The 20,205-nt window shown below is 49.3% G+C and overlaps 1 protein-coding gene across 2 annotated transcripts in view; it reads left to right on the top strand.

Annotated features, from left to right (window-relative positions):
• The window catches only part of LOC144158663 (multidrug resistance-associated protein 1-like), a 114,824-nt gene extending 112,678 nt beyond the window's left edge, over window positions 1-2,146 (top strand). For both annotated transcript variants that reach the window (XM_077689697.1, XM_077689696.1), the window contains one exon: window positions 600-2,146. In XM_077689697.1, the coding sequence (XP_077545823.1) occupies window positions 600-744 (145 nt within the window). In that variant the 3' untranslated portion in view covers window positions 745-2,146. The remainder of the gene's footprint in view (window positions 1-599) is intronic.
• Window positions 2,147-20,205: the final 18,059 nt, after the last annotated feature.

Here is a 20,205-nt window from a genome sequence, read left to right as displayed (position 1 = left end):
AGCATTTTTGTTTACGGATAATTCAAAAGCACGTGCACGCAAGGTATACCCTCCTTTTAGACGAAATAACCACCCTTGATAACTCTCTCTACTGTGACCCTTATGGAGGTTGTTGTTGGCACCTAAAAAACGACGTTATTGACATAGCCAAACTGCACTTTCCCACTGTACATGGGCAGCGACCTCTATCGTGAAATATCATTGCATATAATCAGGTTGCGAACGCCGGGCTAGAAGTTAAGCAGGGAAACCGAATAGAGCCATATGCACAACTATCCTAGAGTCCGATTCACTTTCGATTTTGTTGCTTTTATTCCCAGCCAAATACTTTTTGTGACCTAACACGGACTCGGTGAGGAAGTGAGAGCCAAACGAGTTGTAGCTGCAATCATAATTGGCTGCGGACCTTCTACCATATTTGTTTTGAATGGGCAAGACCTGAATTTTTCCTTCATGATTCGTATCACCACTGGGGGTCAGCTGTTGGCCGTGTAACGCGAAATAACACCAATTGGGCCCCTAAGATTGTGTTTACTGATGCTACCGCGTTTTCACTTCTGCACACTCAAAGTGTCCATTAATTGTTTCCTTCCCAACAGGATCCTTGTTATGGATGGCGGCAGAGTACGAGAATTTGGCGCCGTGTCCGACCTGCTAGGAAACCAGAGCTCTGTGTTTTATGGCATGGCCAAGGAGGCAGGCATCATCGTCGAAGAGAACCACGGGTTTAGTACGGATCTTTAACTTGAATACGCCAAGTGCATAGCTGCTGAAGTGACAGCACAAGAACACCAAAGAAGCTTCCATTCATAATGATTAAGATTGGGCTCAAGGAGCACACCCGAACTTTGATTTTGTGCGCGTGTGTTGACCACGTCATCAGTCAGCCCGATATCTGGTGAGGACGAAAAACGTGAAGAGAACTGGTTTACGCACTTCGATTCACAGACAGCAGGATAGACAGCTTGACGTGAGCATGAGAACTGTGTTCGTCAAGAGTTTTCGTCTTATCCGTGCCTATAAACTTATACTTTTAGTACATGTTCTTTTGGTTGCTATGCGGTCAGGATGTTCTTGTTTGGCTATTTTATCTTTCGTGAGCGAATTGTAGGTCAGATATTTTTCTAATTAACTACAGCAGCCAGGCCAGCAGGAGTCGGCCTTTGCTAATATTATTGCTACTTTTAAAACAACAATGACGGCTTATAGAGCAGTGTTGTGGCTGTATAAACTATCACTATTGGAACAATGCACATGCCACAAGCACGGAAAGGAACCCTTTATTGAGGCCACCAACTAGTGCAAGCCACACAAAACAAAAGATAACAGGGAATTTACACAGGAAATAATAAGGGTAAATGAGAGCAGCTTTGCAAATAAGTACTAGAAAAGAACTTTTGTATTTGTTCGCACAAAATTACCTATAATGTGTCCAGGCATCATTTTAATGTTTGGATTTCAAAGTAGCCTAGGCTGTGGCAGGCGTCGAATTGAATTGGGGCTTTGGATAAATTGATAAATCCTGGAGCCACCTACTTAATTGCCTAATTCGCAGTGTAATGCCGATGCATCCTGTTCATTTACATCGAGCATCGTCACACGTCAGAAGGCGTGGAAGTACTCAATGATCTTTTTTTACACCCAAGTAATCCTTCTGTAAAAAAAATGGCCGCGTATCTGCCCCTTTCGTTGCAAATTTCCGTGAAAGACGATAGTCGACTGGCGCTCCCGCCAAGTAAATACCTCCCTTCTATTTCCCGCTCACCACTCGTGGAGTTCCTCTCCCGTCTTGTTCCTCCCAATGAAACTCCAGAGGTTTTCTCAAGTCAAATTCAATTTACCGCGTTACACTGCTCTAAGATGGTTGCCTCGATGCGCCCTGAATCGAGGCGCCGTAATTTCACGTTTATAGAATCCCGTTTCCCTACTGAGCGGGCGTTCCAAACAGAGCGTGGAATCTATCTAGTATAACCTTTCGTAACTGTTGGCGCTTGAGTTATTAAAAGGCCGCCAGGAGCTATTGTAGTGCTCCCAACTGCAGGCAATGGTTTTCTGCAGTTGATGTAGTATTTTATTTGCTATCGCCAAAACCAATTATCCATAAATATTTAATAAAGAAACAATGCAAATATCGTTTATGTATTCATTTCCTGCCTTATACTTGCATGATATCTTCTTCTTATTCAACAATGTTGACAAGTATGAACATCGCCACCGGACGTAGACGTTTACATTTGGCTGTGAGAATATGCGATTATTGCGCAGCTTTTGCTTAACTTTGGAAGGGTGGCTCAATCGGTTCACAAACATACATAGACAAACGTTTCTGCGTTTTGGTTCCTTATCTTATATTCGCCAAATGAGCCAGCTATACTTTGCAGCGCTCATCAATAAATTGGCTTACATGGTTGCGCTATGACTTGCAACACAAATTTGCGTAGAAGCTAAAGATAAATTATTTCCCAATCGAAAACAAAGAAGTATATTGGGTCAGTTTTACTTTCTTCATGTTATGCAGCTGATACCCTCGATTGTAACAAAAAATTTAAAATCCTTTTGTTATTTTGTTACTGTAGCTGCGCTCTACTTGAAGCCTAACAGAGGCATTCTATGGAGGTGAAATAATACACGTTGAGGTTAGGGAAAGTGTCGCGTTTATGACTGACGGCATGCAGAGCAGAAAAAAAGTTTAAATGGAGAGAAAAAGGGTGCAGCGCTGACACCAGTAACGAAGTCCCGTGGAACAAATCGATATTTTGATACGTTTCTAGCAGCTCATCTGTCTCATTTTAAGAGAAAAATCAAACCAACATTTACTTTGTGCGAAACACTTCATAGACCCCAGCAAAACTTTAGCTTGATCTAATAGTACGTTGAGGAATAATCACGGCAAAAAAATATTGCCGTGTACGTGCTCACTTCGCTGCAAATATCGTCGAAAGAAGATATTCACTGTCACGGCTGCAAGGTAGATGCCTCCCTTCTCTGCCTCGCCCATCTTTCGTACTCTCCCCCCCCCCCCACCTTTCGACCCTCCCAGGATAAATGCCGACAAGTTTCGGAAAGTAAACTCAATATTTACGCATTTCACTTTTTGCTACATCTACTGGAGCCTCCTATTATTGTTCAACCCTGTGAACACTGCCACGAAGACCTGACTAGCGCATGCCATTTTAGTATTTTTGGCTGAAAATAGTGTCCTCAAGGCCCATTTTTATTTGCTATCACACCTATCAAGCACATATTTAGTTTCGTAGATCCCTACTACTACCAGTTGTGCTATGATGTTTCGAATCAAATATGCGTTAATTCCTTTTGTTCACCACCGCTGATATGTACGAAAGATATTTCCAGATTTTTGTTTCCAAAAGGTTTAGTCTGTATAAACCTGTGTGAGCGTGAATAAGAGCTTACTGTGAATTAACGATCGACTTTGTAGAGCGATTGGGTACGCTAGGGGGCGTCCTTATATATTCTTGATTTTCAGTCCCTGCGCCGTAGCTAACGCCACTTTCCTGCTACGCTTGCTTCCATAGGTACACCCGATAATCGGGCAAAGAAAACGTTAGAGGAAAGCAAATCGAAGCCTGGATTTGCCGCATTACTTTAATGGATAAACAGCATATAAAAATTCCGACCGGCGTACATAAACGGACGTAAGGCAGCACACAACACTAAAAAAAAAATAAGAAGCATGCTATTGGCCGAGTAGTAGATAGAGCGTCGCTGAAGGATGAGCTCACTGTATTACGAAATCGAGATAGTAAATTAAATATTTATTTAATGAAAAACTTTGCTCTATGTTTCTGCAGAAACTTGAGAAAAGAGAGAAAGCTTTCAGGCATCAAAACTGCATGAAGTGTGCGTCAAAACCTTCGCTCAACCTCAGTCGGACCTTGGCTGATAGTACGTCCAATCGATCATCAAACCTCGTCCAATCGATCGCCAAATTGATCGTAAAGACAAAAATCACAAAGAAAGAACGCACCTATTTCGCGCACTAAATAAACATATCTACGGTCTGAATGTATACCGATACGTGGTTTATGAGCTAACGAAATGCTATTGTACTTTTTCTAGATGATCGATGGGTCTGTTGTCTTATCTAGAATCACACTGTTGTCGCGATTTTCGAGTGACTGTTTGGACACAATGGAAGCCCGGTTTCACGCGCTCGCGATGTCTCCAGAAATCAAAGCTTTTCCTTCGACCAACCTATTATATGGGGAAATAGATTACTGTTTTCATGCTGCTGTTAGGGCACCTGACAGGTGGAGGGTATCCTCAGTCCGGGATTCCCGGTTTTAGCTGGCTACGCAGGCCCTGCTCACCTGGCCAAGCCGGATCCTACAGGGTCCTCGCTCGTCAACCCTCCGTCCACTGGTGAATGGCGGGTTTCGGAATTTGTTGTAGACGCGGCGTTTGCTATCGCTCACATTGAGAGTCTGATTTACAGAAATGTCAAAACCAGCACCATCTCAATCAGCAACCATGCCGGGGATAAATGTAGGGGAACCGTATCAATATGCACCAGGGATTCGCCATCGGTTGGTGCACGTATGAACGAACACTGAGCCTCTCTTCACCTCTGCTGTCTTCACCTCTGCTCCTCACGGGCGCTTTTTTTTTGAGAAGTATATCAACCACATAATAAGAGTAACTTACAAATTCCGTAACTCAACAATCATTCTTATAACCTAAGTTTGTCGCGCATCTGCCCCTGTACACGTCCTGAATTATGACCTGCTATGTAACGCCAATTACATCAAATTCATCTCCTGGCATCGATTCGTGCAATGGCGTTATGACTTTAGGGCATCCGAAAGCCTCCGAAAATGATGATTATTCATCATCATCATCATCGTCGTCATCACCACCACCACCAGCAGCCTATCTACGCCCGCTGCAGGGCAAAGGCCTCTCCCATTAATCTCCAAATATCTGGGTCCTGTGCTAACTGCGACCAATTTATCCCTGCAAACGTCTTGATGTCATCTGCCCATCTAACTTTCTGCCGCCCCCTGCCACGCTTGCCTTTAATCACCAACGGTTCTTTCCTTCGCATTACATGCCCTGCCCACGTCCATTTCTCGTTCTTAGTTTCTACTAATATGTCCTGAACACGCATTCGTTCTCTGATTCACTCCCTTCTCTTCTCGTCCCTTAATGTTACACCTATCATCTTCCGTTCCAGTGCTCGCTGAGTCATAATCACTCTGGTCCTATTGCATCGGCCTACCCCGGTCCTCGGCGCTGACGTGTCGCACGCTTGCATGGCCGCGACTCGGTTGTAGCCGTTGTCGTCTGTTGTTTATGCGGGCGTTCGATCCGTGCGGTCGTAACTTGGATTGCGTGCGCTCGCGCGTCCGTACGTGTCTTCTCGGTGGCTACCCTCTGATAGCCGCTGCCGCTGGAGGTCTTTGGTGCCAGCGCTCGATGGGCGCGGTCGTTCTTTGGACGGCGTATTTCCTCAGTGGCTACCCCCTGGTAGCCGCGGCGGCTGGAGGTCCCAGGTGGGTCTCGGAACGAACGTAACCTTTTGAAGCCGTAGAAGCGAAGGTCGACGGGGCGTAGACGCTGAAGAGCTGGTGCCCGACCGACGCCGCTGGGGCAACCAAGACACAGGATGGTGGAGCGCCTAGAATGCTGCAGACGATGCTAGGTCAGTCCGCTCCTGCCCAGGCTCGAATGGCACCGTCGATGGCCTCACCACGTCCCCCTGCATCGTTCCTCATGGGCTTCTTCCGCCTCCATGGTTCCGTTCCTCCTTCCTTCTCCTTGTGCGTCCCGCTTTTAGCCCCTCTGGGCATGATCGCGGCACAGTCTGATTGGCTGCTGGCCTTTTCGTGTCCATATATGGTCGTCACGCCACTTGTCTCCTGCGCGGCGTTCTGTGATTGGCTGACCAGTGCGCGGCCATATTTGGCCATCATGCCTCCGTGTTTAGGGGCGGCGTTCGTTCATTGGTTCGGTCCTGGCGCGCCGTTGAAATTGCCGTTTTTAGTTTTTCTCCTTTTGTGGAGTTTTGATGCATCCCCTCTCAGAGGGTGCCCTGACACAGGACACCCGATTGCTTTGAGACATAACCTCCAGCCCATTTCTTGGGCATCCGACTCCTTCCTGCGATCAACATGGCACAAGAGAAGAAAGTTTTGCAGCGCTAAATACATGTACTTCGTCGAGGAAACAGCTGGTAGGTTGACGGCACTCTTCCATTCGCAAGTTCACTGAAGGTCGTATGAAATGGAATTGGAAGCGAGAGCTTCCTGTTTAAACTAATATTCTTGGTGGGAAAGACGTTTCGGCAATCGCAGAGGCGGAGCAGGAGGAAGAGACTTTTGTTAAACAGCAAGGTGCTGGTGTCAGGGGCACCCGCCCGGTGAGAGGAGTCCTAAGTCCAGGACCCCTTGGAGTCTACCGGCCTTCTTCGCTCTCTCGACCACCGTTTGCTGGTTGGAGAGGTCAGAACTGGTCAGCATCTTCACCCTTTGCTGAAAGGAGGGATTGGGGTTTGGTGTGGGTTGCGGCGTGTGGGAGCACTCCCAAATGATGTGGTACAGGGTGCCCGTCTGCGGGCAGTATTTGCCGTTGGCAGTGTATTGTGTCTGGTACATGGCGTGAAGTATGCTGTTGGGAGGATAAGTGGTTGTTTGGAGTCTTCGTAGCGTGGTAGCGTCTTCTATGGCTAGTCGCTTGTCCGGCGCTGGATATTTGCGACAAGCCTGTCTTTAGCGCGACAATATTTTTGCGTATGTGTGAAGAGGCATTGACTTTGCGTATGAATCTCTCTGAACCAAAAAAATAATAATCCAATGGGCCACTATCGTGCGTATAAATAACCGAGTCTGGCGGACCGGGCAGGCTCATCTGCAGCGGTGTGCCACGCTTTTGCGATCATGTGCACTTATCGGACGTGCACTTCATGTGCGATCATGTGCACATGAACGTGCGATCATGTGCACTTATGCGAACGTGCACTTTCATCGAACCCTGATGGTCTGCGTCGACCTTACGAATACGTGTGCTACGCTGGCTTGCCTTTTTCCTATATCGTGGCCCATTGACAAAACGCAGCGATCGTCAGAAGCGTGAAATCTGCATGATTCCAAAAGTGCGGGACACAGAACAAAGTGGTCGGGAGATTTGAGTGGACGATGTGTTTCCTTGTTTTCCCTCACTTTATGTAATTACGCTCTTTCCTCATGTATTCCAAGTTCTCACATAAAGGCCAACTACACTCACAATTTCCACCTCTTGAATACAATGTTTCCATATAGTATGCGTAAAACAGAAAGCAAGGTGACAAAATCAACAGCTGAAATGCGCGCATGGACGCCGCAAGTGGCCAGCAGAAATCTGCGATTTCTAACCAAAATGGAGGTGAGCGCGGCCACTGCAGTGAAGTTGCAGCCATCCAGCGAGCGGCCAGACGTTTAGCACCTCGGGAGCTAGCCTGCGCGCAACCTCTAGGCGCGCACGGGGCAGCAAATGGGTTAACGGTTCGCAGCAGAGCTCGACCAGTTTTCCAGCTGCGTAGCTGGCCGAAGGATGAGTCCGCGGGCGGCCGGAGTGTTATATGCGCGTCATGGCTGTTTACGCGACCCGCCGGCAGGGGCAGAGTGGTCTGCGGCGTAGCTTTTTTAAACGCTTCTGACTGAACAACGAGGCGTTTCACGGGACCACCACTTGTGTACCAGCTATTTTGAGGTTCGTGCTACGCATTAAAATAAATTTGGTCGAGCTTACACTTGAGTGCAGTTGGTCTTTATTAGACTACAATAAGGTTCGGCAACGTTTTGAGGTGGAGGGCCGGGTTGCATCAAGCCGACACCGCGGAGGGCAGGACGACAAATAGGGTTAGAGGTGGAGGGGGGCTTTTAAGGCAAAGAGAAAAGTTTCAGCGAATTTGCCAATAATACTTGACGATAATTGAGAATCTGGCTTAGTCTGAAGATTGAGGATTATGCCACTTAAACGGGTCAATTATTCTTGTATCTTGTCTAACCCCATTTCAGGCGTGCCGGTCTTGAAATAGGTAGAAGCAGGGCTGAAGCTTCTGATGACTTGCTGGCGGCCGAAAAAAATCTCTCCCGCTGGCTGCATGTGACCCGCATGTCGTGGGTTGTTGACCTATGCACTAGAAGATAATGGTCAGCACAGTCAGTGACCATTACATTTAAATATTTGGGCCCCACAACCTCCATGCGGGTTTCCTGCGCTATGTAAACCTAGAAGTACTTGCAAAGCATATTGTTGGGCTAGTTGGTTCACATTCATACCTAAAAATGCGCATTCTGACGGGACAAGGAAACGAACACACAGGGCGGGTGCAGACTCACAACTAGTTTATTGAAAAATGGAGCATGCTAATATACGCACACCAGCACATGCGCACACATGTCACCACCTTTATCACATGATATAACGGTTTAAAAATTCATATTCATTTCCATACAAAGGTATGGATATTTCACTTACACACTGTTCACCATGCTTTCGAATGAAAAATGGCCTCGATTAATTTCCTTGCCACCTGTTCTCTACTTTTTCTCAGCACCTTTGTCTCAGTCAAAACTGGCTCGCATGGCTTCTTTTCCCTGTCCCGTCCGAATGCGCAGTTTTAAGTATGAACTAGAAGTACTAATCTAACAGGCAACGAACATTCAACTCAGTGTTTATTTCGCGTCCTCTAATTGCGGTGAATTTGTTTATTTGATAATATTAAGTTACCTTCTACTCGATAGTACACATCTACCATGCCGTACGTACATAGTGCTGCATAAATGTTGCGTGAAAAATTGTTTCGATTGCGAAAATATAACACGAAATGTCCTCTCTCTCTAAAGGCTGTGGCGGGCTTGTGGTGTCAACTCAGCCGGCTGCGCTTCCCGCGGCCCCCTTTATGCTTCCGCTGACGCAATCTTTTGAACTTACCTTGGGTTAAAGGGATCATCGTTCGTTGTTCTATGCTACTTGCGAACTGTTTCTTTGTCGACCGTACGCGAAAACAAACAACGGTATCTATCGACAAGTTAGACCACCCGACCTGGCGATACTGACGCACCTCGCGACAATCGCGGTAGCTCGCTCAAAAGAAAGCCCGTAAATCGGCTTGTTGTAGCGGGTAATATTTTGTTTATCCTCTGCAACTACTTGAAGGGCTATATTACTTAGTATTCTGTCATCTGAACACACCGAAACGCGATGAAATTAAGTAAAACAAAGTTTTTTGCAGCTTGGTATTGAAAACCAATCGAGAGTGGTGCGGGTCGTTTGCTTTTGTACTACCCAAATGCGGTGGGCACGAGGGGGCGCTGCATGTTGCCAAAATTCCCAGTTACACCTTTTTTCCCTGTTACACCTGTAACAGGAGAAAAAAAGTATTTCTGGCCTAATAAGTTTTAGTGCTTGCCCTAAGCAGCGCTAGTATTAAACCAAGAGTGTAAAACGTGATTATATTAGTCCTTTTTGGTAAGATGACGTGTCATCACCCCGCTTCAAAGGGGAGACCAATAGCAATCATCAATCATCATCACCTTCATTCGAGCGCAAAAGACTTGTAAAGACAAGCGGCCGACTGGCTTACTAACTGACTGACTAATTCACTGATTTATCAGCGCGCGGCCAAAAGTGCTACAACTGGAGACTTGCACTGTTGGGAGTACATTCCTGTCATGACGAAGGGGCTCACTAATGCGGGATTTTTCTACATTGGGCTCCTAACCGAGGAAAACGGAGGAAATTGGATTTTCGTAATTTATTGATTACCTTGCTCATCCTCTCACACATGGAAGCGTTTTTTGCTGATATATCTAGTTTTATGTTTTTGCCCTAACCAGCCCTATGTGGGCGATTTTGCATTTCTGAACAAAACGGGTGTTCTTAGAGATCATCCAATAACCGTTTCACGGGTTCACTTATCAAATTGCATTGGCTAATAAATGTTACTCATGACAACGTACAAAACCAATTTTGAGAATTTCGGCCTGCTACACCCGTAAAAGGAAGAAAAGAGTTGTTGTATTTTAATGACAGTCCTGACGAGCCGAAAAGGCCTAACAGTGATGAGAACTCCTAGCCAAACTGCTGGTTCAAACGGCTTCCTTTTTCACGAGCACCTTGTAATTATGTTGTATAGCTCCAATTTTTACAAACTCTACCAGACAGAGATAGAAAAGTGGTAAAAACAATTTCTCATGTAATTATTCTTTTATGGCATGCCAGTGCAGATATTGAACTGCATTTTGTTGGTATAGGTCACTTTTCTACTAGGTATCTTAACACTATTGCAGAAGATTTTTTCATAACACTCACGTGATATGGACATTCAGTATTTAGGAAAAACTGTGTTTTTACAGATTCCTCAAACGCTATGCAGCCCGTTGATATATCAACTTCCTTTTTTTTCTTGGAAATGTTGCGCCTACAGTTTTCCAAAACCAATTTCAGGGTTTTTTCCTAACACGCGTATAAATTAGCCAGGGAAATTTTTTATCTTACATCTGTCTGGACGTGATATTCCATTCAAAGTTTCAGCGTTCGCATAGCGGTCGCCATCTGTTGAGAGTTTCTGTAACTACCCACCGCCCTCCACCAGCCCGTGCTATTTAATATAACACTGTTACTGATGAGTATTCTTCATAACTGCGTAAGTTAGACTTTCTATGTGCAAGTAGTCGTTTGAACGGACCATCTAGCTACAATTTGTATCGGGAGCATTCTGATAAAAATGCGGTTGTTCCCTCTTCTATTGGAACCGGTAAAACATGAAAGTGAAATGTGCCTTCACAGGAGCAGTTGAACGTTTATTGTGCATCGATATTGTCGCTGGAAAAATGAAATGGGAGAGTTTAATGGCGTAGATACACCGGAAGGAATCACACTAGGCAGCGATGCAAGCGCTGGCAAACAGGCAGAACGCGTCACGATCCTCATCCTTGTCTTCTTTCCCATCCTTTTCTTACAGGCGCTGTGGCGCATACCCAGATGGGGGATTTTAACAGGGAAGCCGCGGTGAGACACACACTAATGGGCTCGCACGATGACAGCACTGCGTCATTGCCCCCTATGACATTGCCCCATACGGCATTGCCCCCTCCCCTTAAAGCAATCGTCCCGATGCTTTACCAGTAGGTCATCTAGACGGAAAAACAAGAGAAATGACAGTTTTACGCCACACCACAGTTGTCCGAGGTTGAGTTCAATGACCGTGATAAGGCTTCATCCGTGCAACATGGACAACCTCAGCTCGCATAGGGGCCCGCGGGGAACGCACTGTTCCTTCAGGAATAACCTCATAAATCACGTCACTGATCCGGTGCAAGACTGTGTAAGGTTCGAGGTAGCATCCGAGTAACTTCTCGGAGTGGCCTCGTGGACGAACGGGGGTCCACACCCACACTTGTTCTCCTAGCCGGTAAGTGACTTCTTTGTGCCGGAGGTGTTACCGCCGCGCATCACTGGTTTGTTGGTGTCCAATGCGCTGACGTGCTTGCTGGCGTGAGGCTTCTGCGCGCTGAACGATTTCTTCTGTTCCCTATGTGCCATTGGCGCACCCTTCAGGAAGAAGCATGGAGTCGAGCATTGTGATGACATCCCCACCATATACTAAATGGAAAGGGGAGAAGGGCGTAGTTTCTTGTGCCGCCGTATTGTAGTAGTACATTGAAAGCATATCTGCTATTGTCTTGTTCAACCATTGTGTAAGTCCATTAGACTAAGGATGATACGCGGTTGTTTTACGGTGGCTGGTGCAGCTAAGCTTCAGGACATCGTCAAGCAGTTGCGCAGTGAAAGCAGTTCCTCTGTCTGTTATGATTTGCGTCGGGGCACCATGACGAACTACTATGTTTTTAACGCAGAACTTCGCAACCTCCGTGGCAGTGCCCCGGGAAATAGCTTTGGTGTCACAATGACGAGTCAAGTAATCAGTAGCAACAATGATCCACTTGTTGCCAGACAAGGACAGAGGAAAAGAACCCGAAAGGTTCATCCCCACTTGTTGAAAGGGTACTTCTGGGGTAACTATGGGCTGCAGAAATCCCGCTGGCTTTGTCGGTGGCGTCTTGCGCCTCTGGCCGTCACGACAGATTCTAACATACCGTTTCACGCTCTCAGTCATCTTTAGCCAGTAATACGGCGTATGCTCGCCTAGGTGCGGGAGAAGCCGAGATGACCGGATGACGGCTCGTTGTGACAGGCTCCGAGGATCTCCTCGCGGAGTCTTTCGGGTGCGACGAGTAGGTACGCCTTTTCCGTGGGACCGAAATTCTTCTACAGGACGTTTTTAAAGAGACAAAACGATGTATGGCTGCATGCAAAAATTGGAGATAACGGACAGGTTCGGCCTTCGAGGTAATGAATTAGGGGACTGAGCTCTGAATCATCCCGTCGTTCTTGAGCTAGAGCCATTGGGGTTATGCCACCGAGGAAACCGCCACCATCTTCTGCATCAGTTGAGCCCTTAGCAACCGGGGCGCGTGACAAGCAGTCTGCGTCGGTGTGCTTGCGGCCCGACTTGTGCTCTATCTGGCGGAGAACGCCTGTAATCGGAAGGCCCAGCGAGCCAGACGATATGAGGGATCTTTCAGGTTCGCCAGCAAACAGAAGGTGTGATGATCCGTCGCCACTTTAAAAGGTCGCCCGTACAATAATGGCTGGAATTTTGTGACCACCCACACGACTACCAAGCATTCTTTTTCTGTTGTGGAGTAGTTCGGCTGGCGTATACTATTACACGCTCGGCACCATCTTGCCACTGCAGAAGAACCGCTCCTAGACTGATAATGCTGGCGTCTGTGTGTATTTCGGTTTCTGCGTCTTCATCAAAGTGGCCAAGGACAGGTGTGTGCTGTAACCGATTTTTGAGTTCGTCAAATGCTCCAGACTCATCGGGGCGCCAACTGAAGGGAACGTCGTTTCTCGTCAAACGGGTTAAAGGCTCCGCTATTATAGAAAAATTCCGCACAAAGCGTCGATAGTATGCACACAGGCCCAGAAAGCGGCGGACAGCCATTTGTCATTTCGAATTGGAAATGCGGCTACGGCAGCTGTTCTCTCTGGATCGGGCCGGATGCCTTCGCCACTGACATGGCGTAAATATTTCAGTTCCTTGTACCCGAAGTGGCACTTTCTGGTTTGAGAGAACATTGCGCAGAACGAATGGCTTCCAGAACTGATCGGAATCGCACTAAGTGTTCCTAGTGTGTTTCAGAAAATACCACGACGTCTTCTAGATAGACAAGGCATGCCTGCCATTTTAGGCCGGATTAAACAGCGTCCATCATTCTTTGGAACGTGGCCGGAGCGGTGCACAATCTGAATAGGATCACTTTAAATTCATAGCGCCCGTCTGGAGTAATAAATGCGGTTTTTTTCGTGGTCTCGTTTGTTGACCTTGATTTGCCAATATCCACTGCGTAAGTCAATCGATGAGAGGAACGTAGCATGGCGGAGGCGACCTAAAGAGTCGTGAATACGCGGGAGGGGATACACATCTTTTTTTGTCACCTTGTTCAGTTTCCTGTAATCCACACAGACACGGAGAGTACCATCTTTCTTTTCTGCGAGGACGACAGGTGATGCACACGGACTCGTGGACGGTTGTATGACTTCGTCGGCTAGCATTTCTTTTACCTGCAGGCGAATAGCATCCCGTTAATTTGCCGAAACTCGGTAAGGGCGCTGGTGTATGGGTCACTCGTTTTCGTCGGTTACGTACGATATATTGTTATGGTGGTCTGCCGTACTTTTGATGACGTAGAAACGCAATCGCTCAACGAGACTATAATCTCGAGAAGCTGCCGCTGTTGTTGTGCTGTCAGTTTGGGGTTCACGTCAACCTTTGTAGTTCTTGCGACATGAGCTGAGGTGAACGACTCCGCTATACTGTGTAGCTTGGGACCGTCACTGACTTCTTCGAAGTAGGCGACGGCTGTATGGGATGGCAGACGCTGGGGTTCTGCACTAAAATTCGTCAAGAGAATTCCAGTTCGTCCCTTAATAAGGTCAACTAGGCCAAGGGTAGCGCAAACTTGCCGGGCGAGGAGAAGCGAAACGTTTTGCTCCACGATGCCACAATTTGCCTGGGTTCGCTGGCATTCAACGGTGACAAACATGCTGGCTTGAGGCGGCAGCGTCACGTTGTCTTCGCAGATGCAGAGTTCCACTATAAGCTGAGCCTTCTCGTCGTACAGTGTTTGTGGGGAGGAAAATGTCACAACCAGCTTTTGTAGGTTTATAATTGCGCCGTACTCGCGAAGGACGTCCGGGCCAATATAAGCTGCTTTGAGCAGTCTTGCAGCACAACTAAACAACCGGGAAAGGCCACACCGCGAATTTCCATCCTCTTGGCACAAATGCCAATGGGCACCACGAGGTGACCGCCCGCTATACGGATGACCGAGCCATTCCAGCGTGTTGTAGTAACATTCCGAAGCTTTGCTGCGAAGGAGCCATTTATAACGAAATAATCGGCGCCAGTATCGACTAGAGCGGTTACTGCATGATTATCGATGAATACTGGAATGTCGGCGGAAATTATTTCGTTTTCTTTAAAGTTCGTTATCTGGGTCGGGTGAACTGGCGGAGTTCGTCGGGTCGATAGAGGCTCTGGACCTTGATACGCAGCGGCCTTCCCCCGGGAGGTCGCCGGATTCAGTTTCCCCGACGTGGGCTCGGGGACCTGTTCCCAGTCTGGTCAGAACAGATCGGACGGCTAGGGGACAGTAGCGTCGGGGTGAGACAGACTTTCATTGGTGCACTACTCGGGGAGTTGACGGTAGCTCGTTGGCGGCCAGGTACTCCTGAGTTTGCCGTGGTCGTTCCCAATAGCGCGCTCGCGGCGCATCCGGCAAAAATATATGGAGCCCCATTCGGCGATAAGGGTAGTGGCGGGTTACATGAGCGTCTTCTCCACAATGGTAGCAGAGGAGCCGGTTGTCCAAAGTGCGACACAAGGCTGCTTTACGTTCCAGGCGTCATGGTTCGTAGCGGGTTCCGGGGTTCAAGACGCGCTGAAATGGCTGTTGGGCACCAGGCCGATACACGGGCTCTACAGGAGCAGGAGTGCGTACCACATCAGTATAAGCTGTTACTGGGCGTTTCACGGGAGCTGCGGTGCGCAGCACATCCTTGTAGGTTGGAACTCGCCGTTCAACTTCAGATGTTGGTGGTTTCACTGCAGGGCGGACTTCTCCACGGATAACATCGGCGATGGCGATGATTCGTTGGTTCTCTCCTCCTTGTAGTAGCTGCAGTTCTTCGTGCAGAACGCTACGCACAAGTTCCCGGAGGGCTCTCATGTCATCAAAGCGTGATCCGCAAATGGCAATACTCACTTGACGTCTGTACTGCGTGGCGCGTTGCTGCAGCGAGCGTTCCATTGCGGACGCCTCTCGTACGAATTCGGCTACTGTCGTAGGAGGGCTTCGAGCAAGCCCAGCAAAAAGCTGTTCCTTGACACCACGCATGAGGTGGCGCACCTTCACAGCTCACTCATTTCGGGGTCAGCAAGCCTGAAAAAGGACGACCTGTTTTCCACAAACATGGCCACGCCCTCATTCTGCTCCTGAGCCCAGGACTGAAGAGCCCGCCCTGCCTTCTCTTTCCACTCGTTGCTGGCGTAGGTCTTCAGCAACCTACGCCGCAACTCTGGCCAGCTGGTCATCTTGCGCTCATGATTTACAAACCATGTTCCAGCGGACTCTTCCAGCGAAAAGTAAACGTTGCGGAGCTTGTGCCTGTCGTCCTACATAATTTAAATCGTCCAGCCATTCCTACATGTTGTATCCGCCGCCCACCGATTCATCACACGTGGCAGAGAGACGCAGACGCTACCTCGTACCCACGGAAAAGAGCCTTTATTCTTGTTACACGATATTTATAACCGGGCTTGCGGTTGCTGATGATGATGCTGGAAATTGGCCACCTTAGCATTCTGCACAACACAAGATCCCCTTGTGTTGTGCGACGGTGTGCTGCCCCTTTTTGGGAGGAGGGGATGTTGTGTGTGTAATGTAGTTCTGTTCATGCCACCAGGTGGCGCACAATGCTAAGGTGGCCAATTTCCAGCAACATCATCAGCAACCGCGAGCCCGGTTATAAATCTCGTGTAACAAGAATAAAGGCTCTCTTTTCCGTGGGTACGAGGTAGCGTCTGCGTCTCTCTGCCACGTATGGTAACTCGGTGGGCGGCGGATACAACACTACACATCCGCAAAGTGTCTCTGTGAAATGGCGGGGTGTGCGTGGTGCGTGAAAAACAAGCGGCGAGGTGGAACCGCTGCACTGGGTGGTTTGGCCGGCGGTGCTAGTTATGACGGCCCTTGTTGGAGTTGTAAGACGGCCGAACTCACGTTCAAGTCCTCGCAGGTGGCGGCTGACCTTGTAGACGCGTGTTGTGCCATTCCGGATGGTTTGAAGGCGACAGTTTCTTCGAGGTCGAAGTGCATGGGCTGGTACCCCGTAGCTGCACCAAAAATGTCACGGAAAAAAATGAGTACCCCGCAGCTGCACCAAAAATGTCACGGAAAAAAATGACATAGGGGAGTTTATTGGCGCAGATACACCTATAGAAAACACACAAAAACGCGATGCAGTAGCGCTGGCAAACAGGCAGAACCCGTCGAAATCCTCGTCCTTGTCTTCTTTCCGTCCTTTTCTTACAGGCGCTGTGGCACATACCCAGATGGGGAATTGTAACAGGGAAGCCGCCGTGAGACAAACGCTAATGGCCTCGCACGATGACAGCACTTCGGCAATATGAACTTGCACATCGCTATTTATATTTTGTCGGTACGGCACCATTATACATATCAACTTGAGACACTGGATTGCACACGCCGGAGCATCGCTTAAATCCGAGCGAAACCACAGGCACTCGCAAACCATCCGTGCGAACCAAACCCAACGTGTTGTCAGCACATCGTTTGGTAAACACATGGTCCGCTGCAGCGAAAGGAGAAGCGGACGGTGTCACGGGCGCGACATTAGCAAGTCGGCGTTGTTGCCTTACAGTCTCCGGCACCGCTAACACTGTGAGATCCCGTACATGTAGGCGCTGGCATCAAGGCGCCAAATGTCGGCCCTCTATGGCGTCATCATGAACTACTTCACTTCGCCTTTCTTATAAAGCAGCACCATCTCAAGCGATGGATATAAGGCGCGTTCATCGTCGTATTTACTTTTTTTTGAATTGCGACAGTATGCCCTTTGGCATAAGTTCCTACAGGTATAAGTGTGCACCCGTTTCCCGGATGAAGTCCAGAAGACAGCGGTGGTGGGGCCCCCACAGCCATCGCTGAAGATCGGGGGGTCTCCCCGGATGCAGGCCTGTGCTGCGAAGGTGTCGGGATCACGCTGCACTCAGTGAAGGACACGTCCATAGCAGGTGGTTGGTGTCGGCGTCTTCGGCAGGAGGCGTGCAGAAGGGGCAGGTCGTGGAAAACGGAGCATGGTATCGCGGTGGCCACGCCCGGGTTACCGCAGGAGAGAGGGCCACCCCAACTCGTGGTCTACGTAGCAGGACCTCCTCCCAGCGAGCGAGCCCACTGGGAAGGTCTGTTCCACACGGTGGGATGAGAGCACGTGTGGCGCGACCAAGGAGGTTAAAAAAAATTGCTGGAGTGGAAGGGGCGCCCGTAAAGCGAAGCCGCCGCAACGCCATCTTGCTAGGGGAGAAGACGCGTAGTTGTTGCAGCGCGCGTTCCTTGCGTGCACGAAAAAGTGTTGTTGATTCGTGTGCGTGCCATGTAACGAGATAAAAACAAGTATGGTTGGTTCGTATGTGGCTTACGGTTGTACAAACAGTGTGAACCCGGCCCCGGGAGTCGCACTGCGCACGTAACTTGCACGCGTGCAAGTTGATTCCAAACTGCGGTCATGCTCGTTGCATTGTGTCGCGTAGTATGCGCCTTCAATGTTTAATTTCTTTGCTGCTAGGCTTCCGAAACATGTTGAGTCACTGTCCTTTGTCAGTGTCTTTTGTTTGCCATTTGATAGTATGTTCTAGCAGTTTAATTGACGTCTGGTATCATAAGTCTGTCTTCTTTCAAAAAATAAACACTTTGTTTCCAAAAATACAAATTGGTTCATCTTTTTTCGGTAGTTCATGTCACCGGTAATGTAACCTCATGGTGTGATTTACCAGAAAGATTGTTGGTCCTTTTTTGCAGTTTATTTGTGTGTTAAGTTGGTGTCGGGCGCTTCGACGCACCAACTGGCGCGGGCCGGCGGACGCGCAGCGCACAAATGAAACGCACGTGTCGCGCGGCGCCTTGAAAACGCCGTGCATTCCGAGGAAGGTCGCGTCTGCTCACACCGGATGCGCTAATGGCCACCACATGGGGTTGGACCCCGACGAAGGACTCGCTTTTCCCTCTTCCCTGGCCCCCAGCGGCAGGGTGGAGAAAGGATGAAGACAGAGAGACGCGGTCCGGGCGCGGGAGAGCTCGGCCCGCCGTCTTCGAGCTCCGCGCGAGTCCTGTTTTTTAGTCGCCCGCCGGGCTGTAAATAAATGTACAGTTTTGTATCGGAGGCTGAGTTTGTCGGTTGAGGATACCCGGGGTCAGATCCTCAGCGCTACTGCGGCTTGGAGGAGAAGCCCCGGGGAAAAGAACATCACGAAGATAACTGGCGCAGTCGGCAGGATCTTCAACAGCGACGACTCAGCTGGCCGGCGGGCGAGACGGGCCCCTCGACGGACGGTGCTCGTGGAGAAATCGCGCTCTGCTGAACGAGATCGGCGGGAGCAGCGAGCTCGCCAGCCAGTTGGAGAAGCGGCTCGACCGGCGCTCTGCGAACTTCTCATCGGAGACCGAGGCAGTGTCTGCGGCCTGCTGAGCGGCGGAGAAGCAGCTTGACCAGCGGTCAGCGGAGGCATCAGCAGCCCACTGAACGAGGAGCGGCAGGAGCAGCGAGTTGTCGGCAGACGAGAAGTCAGCGGGCGATTGTTTGGTGGACACCTCGGCGGAGAGAGCGGCGCACAAATGGATACCCCATCTGCACCGGTGCGGCATCTCTACAGGCGCCGAGCTATGCAGGTCAGTGCCTCGTTTGATGCTGGGTCTGCGGTTCACCATGACATCTGGCGGCTATCTAGGTGTAGCCGCGAGACAATGATGAGGATTAGGAAGCGTGCATGAACTTTGCAGGGACAGCAAGCTTTGCAATGTCGTTCGCTGAGCAGAAGGCGCTATTGCAGGCGAAATTGAGAATCGCTGAGGCAGAGTTAGCAGCGGAACGTTCGAAGAGTGAACGTTTCAAGAGAGCTAACAATATTCCTGCTTCACCGATTGCTCAACGAGTAATGTTCGGCACTGAGGGAGAGAGTGGACTGGGGTGCGCCAGTACGCCGAAAGATGTGCTGGGTGGAACCCATTCACTGGGCGCGCGTAGTCCTCCTGTTTCGCGGGATCCGCCACAATCAGAGTCACTCGGGACAGGCGAAGAGAGGATAGTGGCGCGCGTTCCTTCGTGGGCGCTCAGATTTCCTGCAACCGGGGAGCAGGATAGTGAGGCATCCCGCGTAGAAGGCTTCACCGAAATGAAGATGGTGGTGAAGGAAAATGTTACGCGCGAGGCTGCATTGGGAAATGACAGGCGGTCAAAGGTGAATAAGAGTGTGCGCATGCCCGTGAAGAAGTTGATAGCAAGAGAGACAGGATCCGCTGCGTCGCATGTTCGCGTTCAGGTGGCCGATGAGCCCCTCTCTGCTCCTTGCGTCACGCAACGGTGTGTGGTAGAGAACGGCGCTTCGCGCGCACGCGGTGATACAGTGGCGGCCGAACGCGAGGGTTCGCACATTAAGGAGCGGAAGAACTATGAGCTTCTTAATTCAGCCGTTCTGAAGGGCCAGAGGCTGGCTTCAGGTGAGCGTGAGCCCGTCGTCGCAGCGTGCGGAAACGCAGAACATTCCGGGAGCATTGGCGAGCGGCCAGTTGCTTTTCAGGATGCAGCAGCACGAGAATCGCGCGAGGATGCAGTTGGTTTCAAGCACACTGCATTTTGTGTTTCTGGAGATCCCCAAATGTCGAGTCACGAAAATGTGATTGTCATGGGGAGCTCCAGCGAACTGAGAGAGGAAAATGTAAATCCGGGTACGGCTGCTCATGTAATGCTACCCAAGGCAGTTACAGGTAGGTCTGTAGGAGTGGCTGAAGAGATAGCCTCTCCAGCATTTCATGTCAGCGTTGACGTAGCCGCTAA

This window comes from Haemaphysalis longicornis, unplaced genomic scaffold, assembly GCF_048455015.1.
Source record: "Haemaphysalis longicornis isolate Haplotype H1 unplaced genomic scaffold, Haemaphysalis longicornis Haplotype H1 scaffold_10, whole genome shotgun sequence".
NCBI classification, from domain to species: Eukaryota; Metazoa; Arthropoda; class Arachnida; order Ixodida; family Ixodidae; genus Haemaphysalis; species Haemaphysalis longicornis.
The sequence above is the reverse complement of the archived record's forward strand: the minus strand, read 5'-3'. Positions and strand labels throughout refer to the sequence as shown.